This window comes from Lemur catta, chromosome 4 (genome assembly GCF_020740605.2).
Source record: "Lemur catta isolate mLemCat1 chromosome 4, mLemCat1.pri, whole genome shotgun sequence".
Classification (NCBI taxonomy): Eukaryota; Metazoa; Chordata; class Mammalia; order Primates; family Lemuridae; genus Lemur; species Lemur catta.
Window position 1 is genome coordinate 67,635,608 of NC_059131.1, and position 15,561 is coordinate 67,651,168.

The following is a 15,561-nucleotide window of genomic DNA, read 5'->3' on the forward strand; positions in this document are numbered from 1 at the left end:
CCAGGCCCAGCCCAGAGGCAGGGCTAAACCTCATCCCGCACCTGTCCAGTCCAGCCCCTCAAACTTTGCCATCCCAGTGGGATGGGACCCAGGAGGATGTATGTGAATCTGGGGGCATTTGCGCATTCTAGAGGGTCTGTTTTTCAAGTTCTTGCTTTTTCTCTTAAAAACGAATGGGGGGAGGGGGCACCAAGCTTTTACCCTAGAATAGATTAATGATTAATTAAAAGTGTTCCTCAAAAAATATAAGGAATTTTTTAAAGCTGAGTTGATGTCACCTCTCGCGTGAGTTCTGAGCTCCTGCCACACTGGCCCCCGTTTGAGAACCAAGGCGTCTGCCCAGCGCTGTCATGTTGCAGACGGAGAGGCAAGAAGCCCAGAGAGAGGCAGGGCCTTCCTTCCCATCTTGCCCTCCTTTTTCTAATTGGCAAAGTGAAGTTTTGTAGCATTCACAGCCCTGCAGTTAAGATTCACAGCCTGAATGTGAAGAAAGCGTTTAGCAAAGTGCCTGAAAAACAGGAGGCAGGCGCAAAGGGGCTTCTTTCTCATCATCGCTCGCTTTCTTCGCTCTCTCCTCCCCGGCTTCCCTCGCCCTTTCTTCCGCCCCCGCCTCCCACCCGCGAGGCCCGCCCTACTCCGGACATTTGAACCCGCACCAGGGGCGGGGTCCTGACCGGAAGTCCGGAGCGGGGTCCTGACCGGAAGTCCGGGGCTGTTGCCGCGGCGCACGCAGACTCGGGCTGGAGCGCACGTCCGCAGCCCGGGCAGCCCCGCCGCGCCGCGCGTCCGCACCCGGTAACCGCTCGCCGCCCCCTCGCGTGGCCGCGCCCTCCTGGGGTCGCGGCGGCCGAGCTTCCCCCTCTGGGAGCTCCGCGGCTCGGCTCAGCCTGGACCTTGGCGTGGCTGCGTGGGCCGCCCCGCCCGTTTCTGGAAGTTCTAGTGCGGGCACTGGACTTGGAGGAACCGGGGTTCCGATCCTCTGCGCCTTCCGCGGGGTTGGGGCGGTCTCGGAGGGCCCCGAAACTGAGAAGGCCGCGTTGTGTTTGGCTGCTGGGAGTGGAGGAGCTTCAGGCTCCTGGGAGGGCCCTGAGGGTTTAGACCGCCCTCCTCGGCCGCAGGACTGGAGCCCGGTGACCTTAGAGAGCCCAGGGCCGGCCCCCACCCTGAGGGGCGCAGTTGGCCGCTGGGGTGAAAGTCTGCTCCCTGCCCCACCGGTCTCAGAAAATCTCTCCCTCTCCCTGAGCCACACCGAGGAGCCCTTCCTCAAATGTCCCCTCCCCCTACTTCCACCCCCAGCCCTTGGGCGACGTGCCCTGTTTTTCTTTTTATCCTGGTTATCAGTCAGAGACTTTTCCCACCTGTCTCCCCTGAAATAGGGCTCAGAGGAGTCACAAGGGAAAAATATTATAATATTAAACCCTAGAGGTCACTTAGTCCAGGCCCCTATCCAATGCTTGGAGCCCTTCATGCAACCTGTAGTCCAACAAAAGTGCTGGATTTTCTTCCTCCACTTCACCATCTTCTGGAGCAGCTAATTCTACCTCTGGGCCTCTCTGTTTTGTCGACCTTACATTGAACCCGACGAAGTGTGTTTCTCCATAGGTTTGCACTTTTGGCCTGAGAATGCTATTCCTGGAGCTCACTGGACAGAGCAGGGAGCATGAGTCTGTGTGCTAATCAGGCCAGCTCCTCTCACTGGCACGAGCGGCGCCAGGGCCATCCTCTCTCCTTTGTTTCCCGACATCCTCCTTCCCCAGTGCCCCTGGTGTGATGTGCCCCCGCCCACATTCAGGAAAGAGTATTCCAGAAATGCTTTCTTTTGCTGTTTCTTACAGTCCAGCATGCCCTTGCCCTCACTCCTGTAGCACTCCTTTTGTCAGCTCAGTTGTAGCGTTTTCTTTAGTCTCATCCCATGAAGTGGCCTGGCAAAGCCTTCTTCCTGTTACTCCAGGGTCTTGGGCAGTTGCATTGGCTCTAACTCTTACCACAGAATTGCAGAAATTCCTTTCGATTGAAGGCACTGCCAGCCCCTGCCCCCGACCCTGTTCTGCTTTGCTTACCCCCTGCAGTTGGCTTTTGGAGTTACCTTGATTTCATTTCTTTGACATGGACTCCTATACTGGGTGACCGTATTTCCCAGTTTGTGGGTGGCAGTTCTGGCTTATTCCCATTGTCCCAGCATAACAGTATCCCCTTTCACTTTCAAAAGATTCATGGTTTGGATGATTAAGTTTGTCTTTGTCTCTAAGTTGGATGCACTTGTATTTGTGGGCAGGGAAGTGGCTCGTGGCAGCCCATGTAGGACTCGCACTGGCCCACAGGTGTCATAGCCACAGCCCAGAAAACCAGAATTCCTCCAGATCAATGCTAGCTCATACTCTACTTGTAGGTGGAGAGCTTTGAGTGGCTTTTCCCCCAGAGGGCAGGGGTTCTCCTCCTGCCCTGGCACAGAACAGTCCAAGCTGGTACTGAGAGCTCTGTCTAGTCAAATTCATCCCCAGGGTTACCGTGGGACTTTAAAACTGGATCCCCTACATTCATCACCATGATCCAGGGAAAGGTATTCAGACATCAATCACAGCAACTTGACAAGACACCTGGTTCCTAGGAACCTAACCAATGTGGGAATGTGACTAAGGTTAGTCCTGGGGTGCCCTAGGACTCCCCCCCACCCAAAGAACCAGAGAGCTCTGAGACTATGCAGGACCAGTCAGCTATGGATAGAGTTTTAAGGGCTGCCCTCAGCACTTCTAACTACCATTCTAGGGTTAGGCTGAGAGGTAGGGCATTGGTTATTGACTAAGATAACCAGTCATTCCTAGTTCACCCATGATTGAGGGCTTTCCTGGGACTTCGAACTTTCAGTTTAGAAGCAGGAAAGTCCCAGGCAAACTGGGACGAATTAGTCACTCTATTCTCAACCCTGGCTGCACATTAGACTCACTTGAGGAGCCTCTCCTTTAGAGACTAATTTAATTGATCCAGATAGGGTCTCAGGTAGGTATATTTTTTTAAAGCTCCCTGATTGATTCCAATAAACTAGCAGAGTTGAGAACTACTAGGTTGTAGACAATGTCCCTAAATAACCATTGAAGTCAGTTCTTTTTTGAGCAGAAGTGGTCCCAGACATCTCTCAAAGGGGTGTATGACCAGGTATGTTGGTCTTCTCCTTATCAAGAGGGATGTTACAATGGCGGTTGCCCATTATTGCTATGCTCTTTCGCCACCCCAAGGCCTCATTTCTCACCAGTGAAGCCCAAGCTTTCTCTTTTTCCAGCATGCTCCAATACCTTCTCCCGCAGGATAGTAGGCCAGTGGAATTGCCTCATTTGGATTAGAGGGGTCACGATTTACACAGTCAGTCCCAGATGAAGCTGGCATGAGACTTGAGACAAAGCTCCTGTCTCCAGGTCTAGGACGTGTCTGGAGTGGTGGTCCAGAGGCCAGCTGAGAGGGCTGTGTGGGCTTTAGCATCACCCCATAGGATGTGGAAACTTGGAGACCAGGTGTCCTTGGAACTGTTCCCTCTGCAGGCTTCCAGCATCATGTGGTATGTCAGCACCCGGGGCATGGCCCCACGAGTCAACTTTGAGGGGGCCCTCTTCTCTGGTTATGCATCGGATGGGGGCCTCTTCATGCCTGAGGAGCTCCCACAGTTGGACAAAGAGACCCTGTGTCAGTGGAGCACACTCTCCTATCCTGGCCTGGTGAAGGAGCTGTGCACCCTCTTCATTGGGCCTGAGCTCATTTCAAGAGATGACTTAAATGGTGAGCGCTCCAACTCCTGCTTTCACTCCCCCAGCCTCTGCCAGTTCAGCCCTCACAGAGTTATAAACCCATCACCCAACCCCTAGGAAGTCTCTGGGCACATTTCCAAACTTTGTTTTTTCCCCCCTGACTCTAGAATCCCAGAATTGGAAGCATCCTGAAAGAGTTTGTCTATTCCAGCTCCCTCCAGAGAGATGAATGCTGAAATGATCTGTAGAAAATTTTTTCCTTTATTTTTTTTTAACAAAACTTTTACAAGCCTAGGGATTTCATAATCATTCTTGAGTGGCTTGGATGTTGGGGTATTTCCTTTTTGCATATAAAGCACCCAAACCTCCGGATTGCTATTTTATTTCCTTGAACGGTAATTCCAGGAGGGAGTTTGAGAGTGTCCTGGAGCAGCTTGTCTTAAACTGTAATTTGCCTAGATGGATTCCCCTGAGGATCTTGTTAAAATGCAGATTCTGATTCAGTAGGTCTGGTGTGGGCCTGAGAATTCTGCACTTCTGTCAAGTGTCCAGATAGTACTGGTGCTGCTGGTCCATGGACCACACTTTGAGTGGCAGAAATAAAACTCGTAATGTAATGTTTGGTTTTTTGGGTTGGGGAGGAGAAAGGATCTCTCAAAATGTGGTCCAGTGGCCAGCAGTGATGGCATTGCTTGGGTACTTTTTAGAAATCTCAGGTTCCCTCAGACCTGCTGGACCTAACTCTACATTTTTAATAAGATCCAGATGCTTGGTTTGCCAATGAAAGTTTGAGAAGCTCTATTCTAGACTTCCCTGCTTTAGGTAGGATTGTATATCAACCATTGAAAGTTTTGGCATCACAGATGTGAGATATAGTAATGCAACAAACAAACAAAAAGCTTCCTATCTTTAGGAAGGAAAATTAGAGGAGATGAGACATTGATTTGTTATAAAACTAGTTGACCCTCTCTTGGAATACACGCTCACAAGAAATTCAAACAGTGAAGAAGTGTATAAAGTGAAAAATGAGTCTTCTGGTACCAATTCTGATTTTTGGGGAAGTCACTATGAAAAATCTATGAAGTTTGGTGCTTGTCTTTCTAGACTTTTTTCTAGGTTTATACAATTATATTCATAAATGGTATCATTTAAGATTAAAATTTCTGGTCTTTTTACCTAGTAGCAAGAGCTGGGAACGTTTAAATTCCAAAGTGTTCAAGAGATTGAGAGAGAACTTGAGGGAAGAGATTGTGCCTTTCATCTACTGTCCAATCCCCTCCACCCTCACAGATCTGATCGACCGAGCCTTCAGCAGATTCCGCCACAAAGAAGTGATCCATCTGTCTAGGTTGAGGAATGGGCTGAACTTATTGGAGCTGTGGCATGGAGTCACATATGCATTCAAGGACCTGTCCCTGTGCTGTACAGCACAGTTTCTGCAGTACTTCCTGGGGAAGAGGGAGAAGCACGTCACCGTGGTTGTAGGTGGGTGTCGTGGGCCTGCGCAAGGGACCCGGTAGCAGCGCAAGTGTAGGGCGTTCACCTATTGGACACACTCCATTGAGCTGCTCGGGGACTGTGCTGTTGGCTCTCCTAGAGCAGGGTTCTTAACCTTTTCAACTTTTCTTGTGCCATGGACCTCTTCTCAGTCTGATGCATCTTTCTCAGAATAATATTTTTAAATGCACAAAATACTTAAGATTATGTGGCACCAAGTTCATCAACATTCTGAATTTTATCTATGGATCCATGGACCCCAGGTTAAGTACTAGGTGCTTATCCTGAAGGTATTTGAAATAGGTGTTGCCGCATTTGGCAACAAGGCTTTAAGGGCCATTTTTGTTCCCTTTTCCGTCCCCTTTGTTCTGAAGGGGAGGGTTCTCTTTTCTTCCTATCCAGGAACGTCTGGGGACACAGGGAGTGCTGCCATTGAGAGTGTTCAAGGGGCAAAGAACGTGGACATCATCGTTCTGCTGCCCAAAGGTCACTGCTCAAAGATTCAGGAGCTCCAGATGACAACAGTGCTGAAGGAGAATGTCCATGTGTTTGAAGGTAGGTGCTGAGGCAGAGGCCATAGGGACAGCGTGGCCCTGTCTTAATTGGGTTTGTTTTGGGAGATAGGCTGGGACAAAACTGCTCAATTAACTAGCTAACCATCCTTCCTTCACCATTAATATTTTGAAGTTGATATATATGCCTTGGCTTAGCTCTGGGCAGGCTTTTGGCTACACAGTCTCATAAATTATTGGAAGCAACAGGTGCAAACCAATATCAACAGTACCACATAGGAAGTAGAGGCTTAAAACCATACCCCAAAGAATGGCACCTCCGTGCAGGTTCAGCAAGTTGGCATCATGTATGTAGGCAGCCATGCAGAGCCATTACCAAAGCCAAGTGACTTGGGTTTTGTTCCAGGGCACTGCAGTTTAGAGGACACCAACATGTTAAATAATTATTTTGACAGTTCACATATTCCCTTACAGTATAGGAACAACTAAGCCATGCACTTGGTTAGCAGGTCTAAGTATTTAAAATAGGAGGCTACTCGGTGGTACCCATCACTAGTTATACCCCTTCCTGAGCCACATCATGAGAATCATTGCATTTTTTGTTTGGAGAAAGGCAGAAACCATCTCCTTTAACGTCAGGCCATCTATTCCAAATGGATATGGGGGTAGAGAGTGGAGAGAGACCAGGTGAGTATGTGTGGAGCTTTACATTTTTATTTCCACTTCTCACACCGCACTAGACCCCAGGTAGCTGCAAGGTGGGGCTTGGTTGTGGTTTGTACACTGTGGCCTTGGGCAGGGTGTCCAGGTGGCCTGGCTTGGTTGGTCACTCACCTGGGAGGACAGCAAACAACAATAACAACAACAACAAAAAACTTACCCATGGGAGTAGCATAAATATTCTTTGTTGATTTATTTAAGAGCAAGCAAAAAACTCCCTCCCCTCTATTCTTTAGCTAGTGCATACACATTCCAGGGAAAAGTCCACAGTTTAGCTATTCTGGTTATTGACAAAACCTTACACATTAGCCTTGGTAATTGCCTATATTGGGCTGCATTTTGCAGAAGTTATTTATTGCAAGACTTTAATGTACAAGATTCAGACTTCTGAAGGTCCCTGTCATACTCCGTGCACCAAAATTGCTAGTTATGGATCTAGGACTGTCAACGCAGAGAATAGTGTTTTGTACCATTGTCCTGCCCCCTACTCCCTTCTTGCCTTGTTCACAGACCTAAGGGTGTGAATGGAAGCTCCATTCCTGACCTGTGGGTTGGAGGATGGTGCCCATTTATAAAATAGTGGCAAAAATGTGGGTGATGATGAATGCAGTATGTCATAAATGTGGTATTTCTGGAGCTGAAGGCGTATTTCTGTTCTGTACATGTTTTGAGCTTCAAGAAAACAAGGCAGCAAAACTTTAAAGAGCACAGTGTTGTTTATAAACAGCACTGCTCAAATTCTTTCTTTCCTTTCGGGAGCCTTCTGGTTTAGTTTCAATGAGGATGTGTGTTAGTTCAGGAGCTAACAGCAAATGTGTGTTTTCCCTTAGACTGGTGAGCCGAAGGAGTAGGATGGACCACCTGGATTATTGTGTGTGGAAACTGATTGGGTTTATAAAGTCATTAATTTCCACATGCATTGGATACTTTGTTCTTCTTAAGCACAGAATAATCTGCAAGTGCTAGGTACTTAGTGATTATTGATTATATTATTTGGGAGCTTTTGGCTAAAAGTAGCAGAAAATCCAACTCAGACCAGCTTAAACAAGAATATTTTCCAGCTTCTGTAACTGTAAGTCTGCAGATGGGGTGGGCTCCCAGCCAACCCTAACCCTGTGGGAACGTCAGGCATTGATTGGCGTGGTCCTGGCAAAGTAACAGGATCACCACGACTGGCCCAGGCCATTCAGGGTTCACATGTGGTTCTAGACTCAGTCCTCCAGCCTTGTGCTGCTGCACAGTGGTGAAGGGTAGAATGGTTTACAACCTTAGTGCCTACTCTGGTATTTTCACTGGTACTGTGCTACTTGCCTCTGTAAATTTCACCCCGCTCCCCTCCAAGGATGGATCCAGTGGAGAAATAGACTGTGGTATCAGATAAGAGACCAATATTGGCTTGATTGCTGGTTGAGGCAGATTAGGGAGTATAACTTGGAACAGTGGACAGTTCACTCATAAACTTACCCAATAATTCACCCATAAGTTAAGCTGACGTACACACCCAGCTTCAAGGAGGAGAAGTTCTGCCCATGCAAGCTCACCTGCCACATAGGAGCAGAGAGCAGATCACCCACCCGTGTGATCTAAATGAGGGCAGAGGGCAAACCACAGGGGAACCGGGACTACTTCCACCCTGACCCCTGATAGAGGACTGTGGAGTGAAGGCTCAGCCTCTCCCCATCTCACAGCCAGGATACAGTTCTTCCTGCTCTGCAGAAGAGTGGGGGAAGTGGGTGTGGAATACAGCAAGGAATTCTTTCCCTAATATCCCAGAAGGCTGACATTTGATATTTTATGTAATGGTAGAAACATTGGAACTGGTTCTGGCTACATTTTCTGTTCTCTCCAAGCTAGGGCAGAACACAGGAATCTGAGACATGGTTTCTGTCCTTGAGGAGCTTAATGTAGAGTGTAGAAAGCCAGGCCAAGTCATGTGACAGTAAAGAAAGCAAGGCTGTGTGAAAGTCCCAGGATAGGCTCAGCCTGGGAAGGCCTTGTTGCAGATGGGTGCTGATTGCCCGGGGACGCTTGTGCTCCTGACAGCTGCCCTCTCCTCTCTCCTCTGGCAGTGGAGGGAAACAGCGACGAGCTCGATGAGCCAATCAAGGCCGTGTTTGCTGACGTGGCCTTTGTCAAGAAGCACCATCTGATGAGCCTGAATTCAATCAACTGGTCCCGGGTCCTTGTGCAAATGGCCCATCACTTCTTTGCTTACTTCCGGTGTGCGCCCTCCTTGGATACACATCCCCTACCCCCTGTGGAGGTGGTTGTGCCAACGGGGGGTGGTGGTAACCTTGCAGGTAAGGAGACCCTGGGGTGCAAATCGGCTTTCCTTAAAAATGCCTGTGGCCCCAGTCCTTCCAGCTGCCCTCTGGCTGCAATTGTGAGGAGAAGGAAGGTGGAGCCGTAGTTCTGGAGGTGACGGGAAACCACACAGAGGATGCTCCCAGCAGACTTCCCTCCTAACCTCCTGTGGGGACCTCCTGGGCTCTTGCTGCTCGGGGGAGTGATGGGTTAACCCTACGTGTTCCAGCATCCTGAACCGATGCACTTGCTGGCTCAGCAGAGTGTGGAGAGGTGAGGTCAGGGGTCAGTCACTGTGCCCAGCTGGCAGTGCCCTTGATCAGAAATATGGACTTCACTCCCAGCCTCTGCCCGCTGTGCTGTGAGGGCAAGTAGCTCGACTGGCACGTGTGTTCCCGCTCCGGGACACACCTCCCAGACGCTGTGTGAGGTGGAAAGAGTTCTGGACTTAGGGTGCTGGCCCCAGTTCTGCACTTTGCTAGCTGAATGGCTGTGGGACAGTCCTTTAGACTCAACTCCTCAGCTATAAAAAGCAGATTGGATCACTTATCATATCTCTCAGGACTGCTGTGAGAGCAAGTAAGATTCTTGTATGCAGTGAACTTTGTAAGGGTAAAGTGCTCTACAGCTGTGTGGCACTGAAATCGGTTTCTCTAATAATTAACATTTACAAGCACTTAGGTATGCAACTGGCACTGTTCTAAGTGCTTTTTACATAGTAACTCACTTAGTCACTTAGTCCTCACTTGCACCTGTGAGGAGGACAAAACTACCATTTCCATTTTATTATGGGGAAACAGAGGCACAAAGAAGGTAGTCAGCATGCCCTGGTGACACAGCTGGGTGGTGGCAGAGCCAGGACTACAACCCAGGCAGTCTGGCTGTGGAGCCTGCTCCTCACCCCTTGCTAGGCTAGTGGGCATCACTGTTGCTCATAGTCTGCCAACAGCATTGTTCTGATGGGCACCGAGGACGATCTAGGTGAGACCACGGAAGCATCTCTGTGGTTAGGAAACTTCCTGACTTCTGCCACCAACCAGGGTGTGGAAGGAGCAGCAGTGGGCTGGCTGTTAGGCAAGGATGGATCAGCTTCTTCACTGCCCATGGCCCCATCCTCCAGTTAGTGATGCAGCCTGGAGTCATGTTGCCCGGGGCCCTCTGTGGCCCAGAGCCTACCTCTGGGCCTGGCCCCAAATAAACATGCAGCTGGCATTTGCCAAGGGTGTTCCTGCCTATCCCTGCTCTGTCAGGAACCTCTTGTTTGACTTTAAGCCCCTAGACCTTCCTGAGCCTCCATCTGTTCTCTGTCATCCAAGGATATCATTACGTTTTCATGAGGATCCGGTAATATGAATGAGAAAGTGCTTTGAAAATTAAGAGAGAGATTGGGTGGTGTGGTTATCCCTAAGTCCACTTAATGACTCACCAGAGATAAATCGCTCATGAAAGTACCGTATGTAAAGCCTTTGGAAACTACGAGACCTTTTGGGGCTCCACATCTCTAAGAGGGGGAATTCCTTGTTTGTTCCATGGAAACAAGAACTGCTGTGAGGGTGGACCGAGGGTGCTGCTCTGCCCTTCCTCAGTGCCTCTGCAGGAAACAGTCTAAAGCCGCTGGTTCTGGGGGGCTGGGGTGGGGTAAGAGCATGTACTCCGGACTTAAATGTGTTTTGAATACTGACTCTGCCATGCTAAGCAGAGTCACACATTTAAAGTGCAAAATTCAATGGTTTTTAGTATGTTCACAGACTTGTGCAACCATCACCACAATCAATTTTAGAACATTTATATCACCCTAAAAAGAGACTGTAGCCATTAGCAATTACTTCTCATTTCCCCTCAAAATATTCCACCCACCAGCCCTGGGCAACCAGGAGTCTGTTTTGTCTCTGTAGGTTTTACTATTCTAGACATTCTGTATAAATAGAATCATACAATATGTGGTCTTTTGTGTCTGGCTTCTTTCACTTTGCATGTTTTTTCAAGGTTCATCCATGTTGTAGCGTGTATCAGTCTTTATTTCATTGTATGGACATACCACATTCTATTTATCAGTTTATTAGTTGATGGACATTTGGATTGTTTCAACTTTTTGGCTATTATGTGTAATGCTGCTATGAACATTTGTGTATATGTTTTTGTGTAGACACATGTTTTGATTTCTTTTGGTGTATAACCAGGAGTGGAATTGTGGGGTCATATAGTAACCCTGTGTTTAACATTTTTGAGGAGCTACTGGACTATTTTTCAAAGTGGCTGCACCATTTTATGTTACCACCAGCAATTTGGGAATTTTCCAATTTCTTTACATCCTCACCAGCGCTTTTTATCATCTTTGTGATCTAGCCATCCTGGTGTGTGTGAAATGGTATCTCATTGTGGTTTTGGTTTGTGTTTCCCTCATGACTAATGATGTTGAGTGTCGTTTCATGTGCTCATTGGCCATTTGTATATCTTCTTTGAAGGAATGTGTATTTAGATCCTTTGCCCATTTTTTAATTGGCTTATTTGTATTTTTAGTGTTGAATTGTAAGGGTTCTTTATGTATTCTGGGTACAAGTCCCTTATCAGATACATGATTTGCAAATATTTTTCTCATTCTGTGAGTTGCCTTTTTACTTTCTTGATGGTGTGCTTTTTTGAAGCACAAAAGCTTCAAAAGCACAAAAGTTTCTTATTTTATGAAGCCTAATTTACTTTTTTCTTTTTGTTTTTGTTTCTAAAACAAACATTATTCTCCTCTTCTTTTGTCATAAGCTGGGTGCATTGCTCAGAAAATGGGCCTGCCCATCCGCCTGGTCGTGGCAGTGAACCGCAATGACATCATCCACAGGACTGTCCAGCAGGGAGACTTCTCTCTGTCTGAGGCTGTCAAACCAACCTTGGCATCAGCTATGGACATTCAGGTGGGCCCGTGGGGAGGTGTGCAGATCTGGCCCAGGTGTTGGTTGGGTGGGGTTGGACAATGGCTGAGATCAACATGGCCCCCAAAATTCTGCCTTTCTGCCCAGGTGCCCTACAACATGGAGAGGATCTTCTGGCTTCTCTCCGGTTCTGACAGCCAGGTGACGAGAGTCCTCATGGAGCAGTTTGAAAGGACCCAAAGTCTGAAACTGCCCAAGGAACTGCACAGCAAGGTTAGTTACTACCCATACACCACAGAGAAAGGAAAGGGAGCAGCCACACAGCTGACCTGGAGTTTGGAAGTCTGGCCAAGGGAAGGGGATACCTGTTTCTTGAGCACCTGCTGTGAGCCAGGCACTTTTGCAGTCACTCTACATGGAATAATTTATTGGATGAGGAGAGGCAGTAGAAAGCATGTTTTAGAGTCAGATGGGCTCAATCCCAAGCCAGCTCTGAGATATTGGGCCAGTTTCTTAAACTTTGTGCCTCAGTTTTCTCATCTGTAAAATGGGGATAATAAGAATTCCTACCTCATAGAATTCTTGTGGGAGTTAAGTCAAATAATATATGCAAGGCACTTTGTATACCACCTGCTAATATAGGGCTTGGTACATTATTATTGTTTTTATTTATTATTGTTGTTTGTTTCCAATAAGAGTGACAACTGGAAGCCATTTTTACTCATCCATTATGACCAGAGACTGTTGTTCCTGTTGAGCTCTTTCTTCTTCCTTTCCTTCCTTCTTTCCTTCCCTCCCTCTCTCCCTCCCTCCCTTTCTCCCTTCCTTCCTTCCTTTCCTGCCTACCTGCCTGCCTGCCTTTGGAGCAATTGTATTTCCTTGGACTGGTAGGAGTCTAGTTGGGAAGGATTGCTTTTCTTTTAATGCAACCTGGTGATCGTTACTTATTTTATGTAAAAAAAAAATAGGATTTTTGAAGCTGCCTTTAATTTTTCTACCACATTCCTACTGAGTAGCCATCCAGACTGTGCATACCTCCAGTGATGAGGCCCTCACTACCTCACACCAGCTTAACCATTACAAAGGTCTTTATGTTGAGCTAGAATGTGCTCCTTCTAGCTTGCAGAGTCTGATTCCACTTCCAAGTTTTTTCCCATATTTGAAGAGAATCTGCATTGACTGACTTAGTCTTTTCAGTTCCTTTAGCTGTCCATCTCATAACATAGTTTTGCATGGTCAATGTCCACCCTAAAGAGTTGTTCTCAAAACTGTATACAGTTCTCTAGGCTGAGCTGTACCCATGCAGACTGGAGTGAAATTCCTGTCTTCTGGAATCTATGCTGCTTTCGATACAACCAAAGATCAGTTTATTTGGTTAGTGGTTTTTTTTTGACATTAACATTCCTTCTCCGCATATAAATGCGGCACTCCATGAAGACGGACGGTATATCCTCACTCCTTCATTCTCTCTCTGACTATACACATAGGAGACCCTTTACTTGCTGAAATGGTATTCATTCATTCATTCATTCAAATTATATATCTTCCATGAGCCAGGAACTGGCTAGGTACTGTGGGTACAGAGACAAACTAAATACATTCATTGTCAGCTGTGAACCCTACTGGGGCAGGTAGCTGTATGAACAATTTATAACACCGTGTGGTCTCTTGCGGTCAGGTATCTGCAGGGTGTTTGGTGTATTATAAGGCTGCAGTACATTTTCAGACAATAATCAGATAAACCAACCACACCGAGGGAGCATGGAGAAGGGAGTCGTCCTCTGTCTGAAGGAAGTAGGGAGGCTTCCTGCGGGGGGTGCTGCATGAGCTGGGTCCGGGCTGAGGGAAGTTCTCACGCCCACAGGAAGGGACACGAAACAACAGAGCACCAGAAATTGTGAGTGGCCTTCGCCTTCTGGGTTGTATCAGCTTGTTGAACAAGACCATATACTAAGTTGCTGATTGATGAGCCAAATCCCAACTAAATTTATTGACCTCAAACTCAAACTTACCCTTCCTCCAAGTTGAATGAATGGAGTCAAAACTGGGAAACCAGATTTGCCTGTGAGCTGAATCTCAGCCGTTGGATCTGAGCATTTCATTGGAGTCCCTGGTGTCCGCCTGGCCGTGTGGGGTAGAGTGGGGTTTCAGTCTTCTTTCCCTGCCTTGCCCCAACCTGATTCCCACCCTTCTGCCCCCGGGCCCCTTCAGCTTTCAGAGGCAGTGACATCTGAGTCAGTGTCGGACGAGGCCATCACCCAGACCATGAGCCGCTGCTGGGCCGAGAACCAGTACCTGCTGTGCCCCCACTCGGCCGTGGCTGTGAGCTGCCATTACCAGCAGGTGAACAGGCAGCAGCCCAGGTACAGGCTGTGGGAGACCCTTTGACCTTCGGGGCTCTCATCTTCTCCAAGCAGGGGAGACAGGAATGTGAACAAATGGCTTTAATGGGCTGTGATGGGTGGTGTGTGGCACTGTGTCCGTGAGCTGTGGGCCCAGAAGAGGAAGCGTGACAGATACCCAAGGGACAGCCAGTGGCAGAGGTGGCCTCCAACCTGGAGGAGCAGTTTGCCAGGCAGCGTTATCGTAGAGATAGGTTCAAGGTGCCAGTTGCCTGTCCGTGTCTCTCCTTTCTGCCCCACCCTGCCCCTCACATTCCCCTGTTCCTTCCCTTCCTCTCCCACCCTCCCCTTCCCCATCCTTCTGTCTGTTCTCTCACGGCCCTCCTGCTCCCACCTGTCCCTCATCCCCAGCAGTGCTCCCCGGTGCTGCCTGGCCCCAGCCTCTGCGGCCAAGTTCCCGGAAGCTGTCCTGGCTGCCGGGCTGTCCCCTGAGACTCCTGCGGAGATCCTAGCCCTGGAGCACAAGGAGACCCGCTGCATCCCTATGAGGAGAGGCGACGACTGGACGCTGATGCTTCGGGACAAGATTGAGGACCTAAGCCGGCGGTGGAGGGGTCATGGCCTGAACTCCTCAGAGTAGCCAGGCTCTGTTTGGCTTCCCTCAGGCTTCAGACCCCAGGAAGGTGCAGCCTCTGAGCTGCCTTGTGCACCTTCTCTCCCTAAGAGTTGTAGGAGGTTCTCAGGAGGCTGCTCAGTGGGTCTGGGGCCAGCTGGTTTTGCTCTGTCCCACAGCTGCTCTGTGCTCCAGCCTGGCGGTGCTGTGCCTGGTCACCAGGGAGGCTGGGGGAGGGGTGTGGATCATTGCTGGAAGTGCCCCCAGCCCCTGCTGGACCATGCTGTATGTGGAAGTTTCAGGGCCTGCAAATGAAGAGCCCCGGGTACAGGATCAGCCACAGCTCCAGGGGCTTAGGACCTCAGCCCTGTGAAGGTGAGGGCCGCTCACCACCTTAATGCAAGCCTGCAGCTCAGTCTCTGAGCCTTAGTGGATCCGGCCCCCAAACCAGATCCAGAGGTCTTGGTCCACCTTATCAGAGGCTGCCACCCTGTGTGTTGGGAACCCCTGGAATAAAGTGCTTGTCCAGTGTGATGGAGACGCTGCACGTCCTGTGGGCAGATCCCGTCCCAGCCCTGGTGGCTGCTGAGTGGTGATGCTGTGGTGTGTGCCGTGTCCGCCTGCTGTACCGGGTTGGCCAAGCCTTAGGTGGCCCTGGTGGTGGTGGTGTCGGTAGGGGTGGGATCGCCAGATGGAGGCCCTGTGGGAAAGCATAGGCACCAACGTACAAACTGGGCCGAGTTGCCCTGTTGCTTGTGTATCGAGTACACTGGCAAACCTGGTTATTTATTTCTGGGTTCAAGTCTTACATGCAGTGAGGAGAGTTTTAGGCAAACACAGACACATGAATGTCAACACAAGCCTCATGCTGTGGACCCTGGGAGTCCCTCTAGAAGGCAGGGGAGGCGGGCATGGGGAGGTGCTGTTGCCACCACACTGAGGGCTGCTGTGAAATGACCAAGTGGGCATCTG

At 49.0% G+C, this 15,561-nt stretch overlaps 1 protein-coding gene across 3 annotated transcripts; it reads left to right on the forward strand.

Moving 5' to 3' along the window:
* The first annotated feature begins 692 nt into the window (after positions 1-692).
* On the forward strand, positions 693-15,123 carry THNSL2 (threonine synthase like 2). 3 transcript variants are annotated; one of them, XM_045550046.1, is made up of 9 exons: positions 693-795; positions 3,534-3,768; positions 5,028-5,222; positions 5,637-5,789; positions 8,536-8,766; positions 11,528-11,676; positions 11,782-11,907; positions 13,846-13,997; positions 14,388-15,123. In XM_045550046.1, exons 2-9 carry the CDS (start codon positions 3,546-3,548, stop codon positions 14,614-14,616), a joined length of 1,458 nt encoding a protein of 485 aa, XP_045406002.1. In that variant the 5' UTR covers positions 693-795; positions 3,534-3,545; the 3' UTR covers positions 14,617-15,123. The 3 variants fall into 3 exon arrangements, with proteins under 3 accessions (XP_045406002.1, XP_045406003.1, XP_045406004.1); XM_045550047.1 differs by having other exon boundaries at positions 14,391-15,123; XM_045550048.1 differs by lacking the exon at positions 14,388-15,123 and having other exon boundaries at positions 13,499-13,937.
* The last annotated feature ends 438 nt before the right edge of the window (positions 15,124-15,561 follow it).

Coding starts and splice junctions, on each gene's coding strand:
- THNSL2 (XM_045550046.1), top strand. CDS start 3,546: ATGTGGTATGTCAGCACCCGGGGCATGGCCCCACGAGTCAACTTTGAG. Junction 5,790..8,535: donor GAATGTCCATGTGTTTGAAG/GTAGGTGCTGAG, acceptor CTCCTCTGGCAG/TGGAGGGAAACAGCGACGAG. Junction 11,908..13,845: donor CCAAGGAACTGCACAGCAAG/GTTAGTTACTAC, acceptor GGGCCCCTTCAG/CTTTCAGAGGCAGTGACATC.